A 5,977-nucleotide genomic window follows, 5' to 3' on the forward strand; every position below is an offset into this window, starting at 1 on the left:
GTGAAGCATGGGCAAAAGTTGTTGCAGAGTTGGGTCTTGCTGCACAAAGTTATTACAAAAATTAAAAGAATGCCCTGAAAGTCCAGGAAAACCTATGGAAATGCATACTTGCAGTGATTGCTTCTTCCCTGCGCTGGTCCTTGTATCTTTTCCCCTGTATACCATATTGGATATTAAGCTTTATAGAGCCCTGATTTTTGTTCTATAAAAGTGTACTCCTTGTTACCTAAAAGTAGCGATATCCTTAGTACACGTCATACATGTCATACAGTCTCAAAATATGTTTTCTTCAAGAGCACAAAATCGTATTTGGGAGGAAATCACCCCCTCTTAAGGGGGTTTCCAAGGGGGTGATTATACTGGCAGAAATTGGTGGTATCAATGTTTAGAATTGTTGTATATTTTCTCATCCTACGAGTGCATATGTTTATTTGCAATAGGGGTTTCTGCTGCATTTGCTTAAAAAAAACCCACTGAGCTAAAAAGCTTGAAAGGAATAGCTTGAGGAATTTTTTCCATCAAGATACAATCAAGGGCAGGAAATCGTAGAAGCAGAGTTGTGGTTTTGCCTCCATTTTTTTATTAGTTAATTAAACTATAACAACTCTTAACTTCATTTTAGGTTAACTGTTCCTAGAGTTCAGAAATATTTTAAGAGGTCAATAATGCTTTCTTTGGCTTTCACTCATTCGGTGTGGGATAAGGAGTCGCAGTCCACAGGGCAGAGTTTTCCAGATGTGCTGCAGAGCGTGTGTGCGTGCGCTCATGTCGACAGTTGTTGACGGTGGGAAACCATCCATCTTTCCTCATCTGTGCACCACCCTGTACGGATGAAAACCACAGGAAAGAAACGTGGATAGCCTGACATCTGTAAGCAAACTTAAAGTATCTGATTAAAGCTCAGGAGCCCCGAGTACTTGCAGCTACCAGTTGACATGCATTTTTACTCGATGATGGAGAGGTGCCGAGTCTGAGTGAGAGTACTGGTGGGAGGGGGAATCCAAAGGGAAAAATAGAAGATGATAGGTGTGTATTTAGTTTTGCCAGAAGTAAAAAAAACCCCAAAGACCCTGTTGTACATTGCAGCATGGGTTTTCTCTGTGAAGTCGAGATGTTTCTTTTATAAAGTGCCGTGACGCATCTGTCTGCATTTTCTTCTCTGCGCATGGAGCTGCTTCGAGGCGTGCACTTAAAGGGCATATGAGGGAAGCAAATCGAGCCGTGCAAGTGTCACATAACTGTCTTAAATAACGGGAGCTATTCCAGCACTTGGAGCCAAATGGTCTTTCAACAGAAAGGATAAAATTTAGCAGAGCTGGGAAAGGGAAAGAAGAAAGGGGAGGGGAAACACAGCACCGCCTCCCGCTGACACCACAGAAGTTTCCCTCAGCTTTCCCTCTCTCTCTGCATATATTTTCTTTTTAATCAGCTGGGGCTCTTCCCTCCCCTGCTTTTTTTTTTTTTTTTTTTTTTTTAAGCTGTATTTTTATAGATGGAATTCTGCTTTCTTAATTTCTCTTGTTTCACATTTAACTTCTTCAGAGAATTTCATTAATAGTTGTTGCAATTAAAAATAATAAATAAACTCGGCACCAGCTGCTCAAATGGCTGTCGTAGCATATCTGGAACATAATGCAGTCTGTTCAAGGCAGCCACACAATGCAATTTATCCCCACACCTGAGGGAATGAATTTCACAACTATAATTGCTACAATATAATTCTTATTAATGTTGTGCTATAATTCCTATTAATTCCAAAGGGCTAGTAAATGCATTAGGACTTGTCAACATATTATTTTACACTGTTTATGATCTGTAGAATTACACTCTTCAGCATTGTGTTGCATAAAGAAAAGCCTTAAATTCAGCTTTAATTGCAGAGGGGGGAAAAAGCCACATTTTCTGTTCGGGCATTGGGGAAGACAGGAGGATCCTGGTGTTTGAGGAGTAATGAAACTGCATTTTAAAATCAGTCCTTTGAACTTTCTGTGCCAAGCAGTTAACAGTTTGTGAAGATTTATTAATAATGCCTGTCCTGGTTATTAGAACCACTGGTGTCTTTATGAAGGAATAAATAACTATAAGAAAGATAGATTTATAAAATTAAAAATAACTGTCTTCCAGCAAAGACAAAAGTGGGGAAATGACAAGTTATTGTCACTGATGTAATAAATGCAGAATGTGTTATCTTCCTTTGCTCACTCTTATTCTTGTTTTATCTCACTACCCTGCTTTTCTAGGTAGTGAATATGATGAGGAAGAAGTTGACTATGAAGAATCAGATAGTGATGAGTCCTGGACTACAGAAAGTGCTATCAGCTCTGAAGCTATCCTCAGTTCAATGTGCATGAATGGAGGGGATGAGAAACCTTTTGCCTGTCCTGTTCCTGGATGTAAAAAAAGATATAAGGTAAGCAGTAGTGCAGACCTACCTGCTGGTATTGGGGGGACGGGGAGCCTCTAAAATAAATTTGTAGCTTTCTAATTTAATAGACTTTTCACATTTATTTTTTGTGGTATTTTAGCAGAGCACGTATTTTATTCATTGGTTTCCTCTCAAGCACAGCCAAGTTACCAGTTTTATGGAGCCTTTTGCATCCCTGTCTGTCAAGAGAGATTACATATAGTGACTCTTTTGCTTTACACATTTCAACTAGTTTTCTGTTGTTTAGGCAAATTAACTGCAGAATGCTCCTACCAGTAAAATAATCTCTTGGGTCCCTTTCAGAGACACTGAACAAAAAGCTTCTGTCCATCTGTGTCAGAAAGAATCCCTACCGTGTAGCTGCTCCAGGTGCTGCCTCTCCTTTAGCGAGTCTGTGCCCAGGTTACTTCTCCTCGTAAAGCTGATATGCAGAAGGCAGTGGTTAACGTTTTGCAAGTCAGAGGTCACCTCGGGATGGCAGAGCCTCAGAGGAATTCTGGCATCATTCAGTTCTGGATCTGAGTCCCCATGACCCGTCTGCACAGCAGTCAGTGTGTCTGGCCCTGAGTGCTGGGCCTGAATCCCTCTGCGTGACGTGCTGGAAACAATTCACCACCACCTTTTTAATTTCTCTCTGTCTTGAGAGATTTTTGTCTATTTATGGGAGTGAAACATCTTTAACTTTGAGCTGGCTGGTATAGAACATGCTGTGATGTTGTGAGGACAGGAGTACTGCTTCATGTGAACTGGTGCAGGGACAGATGAAATTGTATCGAACAGCTTGGACTTCAGTATGGTATTCTGTAGTCATTGACATTTGGGAACAGAAATAGCATGTTGACACAGATCCTCTAAATAATTTTCTGAAGTTTTTGCATGAAGTACTGGAAAATTCAACCACTGACCTTATACCCTAGAAAAAGCAGTAGCAGTTGTTTTGGTTTATGCTAGTTTGGTGTTTGGGTTTTTTTTTGTTTTGTTTTGTTTTTTTTTTCTGTGGCTTCTCCTTTAAGTAACTGAAAAATAGGGACTTAGAACAGAAATATGAAAGAGAAATACAGGAAGACCAATAGCATTTGAGATAGAACAGTTGTGACAAGAATGAATAAACTGTGCATGAAACCATGTAGTGGACGACAACGTGTTTCGGTGATGCTGCAGCTGTTCTGGACTGCAGCAGCTCCCATAGCAGCAGATCGCAAGCCTCAGATTCGTATACAGATCAGTTAGAGATGTTGATACTTACCTAAAACATGAGCAAGAAAGCAGCGTGCTCATTTCATAGTGATACACAAGTCTTTTTTTGCAGAAATTAGCCTGAACTATGTAATGGTTATTCTCCTCTTCAGTTAGAGGAAAAACTGAACACCGTCTCCAGGGACAGGGGAGAGGGAAAGATGTTTTCAGAGTATTTGCAAGTATTACTTCACAGATATACCCACATTAGTCAAGATTAATACTTTTCTTGTGTGTGGTAGAAGCTGTGCCAGATGCAGGGTATAGTATAAAAGCTAAATCTCTAGCTCAGGAAGCGAACAAGCCATGGTGATTGTTTGAAGTCACTGTGCCCACAGGGCATCTATGCATTGCAGAAAACATTCACTTAATGGCAAGGGTGAGAAGGAGAACCCTGTAATTTGCTATATCCTGTCTGTTCTCTGTTTGACTGCCAGCCCTCTGTCTTTTTATTGCCCAAATAAGCAAGCTGTTTCTGCCTGCTTCTGCTATCTCACTACCTTCATCTCAAATGCATGAGGACTGTCTAAGGGATATCTTGTACACCATTAATGTTAGAACGATCGGACAGGGAACAAATTAACGACCCTTAGAGAGGCTGACAGGCAGAGAGCAGCAGCAAATAAAAAGTACTGTATTTTCCTAAGAACTCACCTCTGTTTAGTCTTGATAGAAAAACACATTTCCTTAAACTCTGCCTCAGCTCATTTCTCTTTTCTGTGGGCTCTGTTTCCTCCCTTTTTTCTTTTCAGCATAATTTTTTTCTTTTTACATTTTTATCTTTGTTTCCTTCCTTTTAGCTTTGTGTCAGCTGTGTTTCTTATTTCCTCTCCGTCTTCCTTCTGCTTTACCCCCTCCTCTGGTGAATTACTTGCAGAGTCTGGGTAGGGAGTCCTGTGATCAAAGCACTGGGATTTTCTGGTGGGTACTGGATAATCACAGTCAGGGCTATAAAACAGTTATAGAGCTCCAAACAGGAACACGAACATGCACATACAGTAATTGCCAGGCTCACTTTACAGCTGAGAAAGGATGCATTCCTTTAGGGAGCAAGGAGGAAAGGAGGATATATACAGTTTTCTTTTGTCTGGCCTTAGGTGACGTATGTTTGAGAAGCAGAAATGTTATTTTTAGATGTGTTATTTGTATTACAGTATTGCTTAAAGATCCCAGTAGGGATGAGGCTCCTTTTTGCAAACAATGTACAAGGATAAAAGATGGCCTCTGCACTGAAAAGTCATTATGGAAAGGTAAATAAGACAAGAATGAGTACAACAAATACTCCCAAGGAATGGGCAGGGGCGGACAATGCAAACTGTACTGAGAACATGTTTATACACAAGCCCAGATGAGTATCAGAAGACCCCACTGGCCTCCTGCCCAGCTGCTATCTCTTGGCGGTTTCCCATGGGCAGTGCAGTAGAAGTGAGTCATAAACGTTTAGTTGTTCTTCAGGAACTTTATATTTTTAATAAACAAAATTGCTTGCTTATCATATGCATTGGTACTCTGAATAGTATGGTACATATTTTCTTGAGGAGCCAAAGATTCTGGGGGGAAAAAAAAAACCAACCAGGTTTGTTTTAATGATATGTGCGTTGGTTTGTGGGATGGTCAGAAACAGCTAAATTAATCTGGAGCACACTGACTTCTAGAAGCCTGTGAACTAATTTCTGAAGCTTGCTTCCTTCTTCTCTAGTTATGGTTATTGACCTAGAGAACAAATTATTTTATCGTTTGCCATTTATGATTTTTTTTTCTTCATATTATTTGTATTTGGTGCCTTAAATTTTATTTTTTTAGAAAATCACTTGCATGATTTAAAGGAACCCAAAGACCTTGGCCTTATTTCTGTGGAGTTCATCCTCACCAGATTTTGGATTTTCACTTAGATGCCCTGTCCAGAAGTGTGTGAGCATGGAGTAGTTAACGTGCTTTGCAGAATGCCACCTGTAGGAGCTAAACTGTGGATTTATGAAGGCAGCAATTAGTTTTCCTTTTATTCAAGACCACCTATGTGTGCCAGTTGTTTGGTCTCTAGCTCTGGAGAAGGACATTCAAAATGTGCATATGATGTAGATAAACTTACTCAGGCAACTTCCAAAGAGGAAATTAAGTTTGATGCATAATAGATACAAAATAGTGCATATATACTATTATAGAGAAAACCCTGGAGTATTTGTTGTCATAATTTTTCCAGTTTGTGCAAATACAATAGCAGAAGAATGATAGATTTCTGTGCATACAAAATGTAGCTTATATGCCTGACTGCTTTGTGGTCTTGGGCAAGGGGAAAAGTGGTACCTTCCACGAATG

At 39.9% G+C, this 5,977-nt stretch overlaps 1 protein-coding gene across 1 annotated transcript in view; it reads left to right on the top strand.

Annotated features, from left to right (window-relative positions):
* Positions 1–5,977, top strand: part of JAZF1 (JAZF zinc finger 1) — a 31,236-nt gene that overhangs the window by 19,349 nt on the left and 5,910 nt on the right. Inside the window, exon 2 of the mRNA XM_010077537.1 lies at positions 2,241–2,410. Coding sequence (XP_010075839.1) covers positions 2,241–2,410 — 170 coding nt within the window. The remainder of the gene's footprint in view (positions 1–2,240; positions 2,411–5,977) is intronic.

The sequence above is a fragment of the Pterocles gutturalis genome, unplaced genomic scaffold (assembly GCF_000699245.1).
Source record: "Pterocles gutturalis isolate BGI_N339 unplaced genomic scaffold, ASM69924v1 scaffold51188, whole genome shotgun sequence".
NCBI classification, from domain to species: Eukaryota; Metazoa; Chordata; class Aves; order Pterocliformes; family Pteroclidae; genus Pterocles; species Pterocles gutturalis.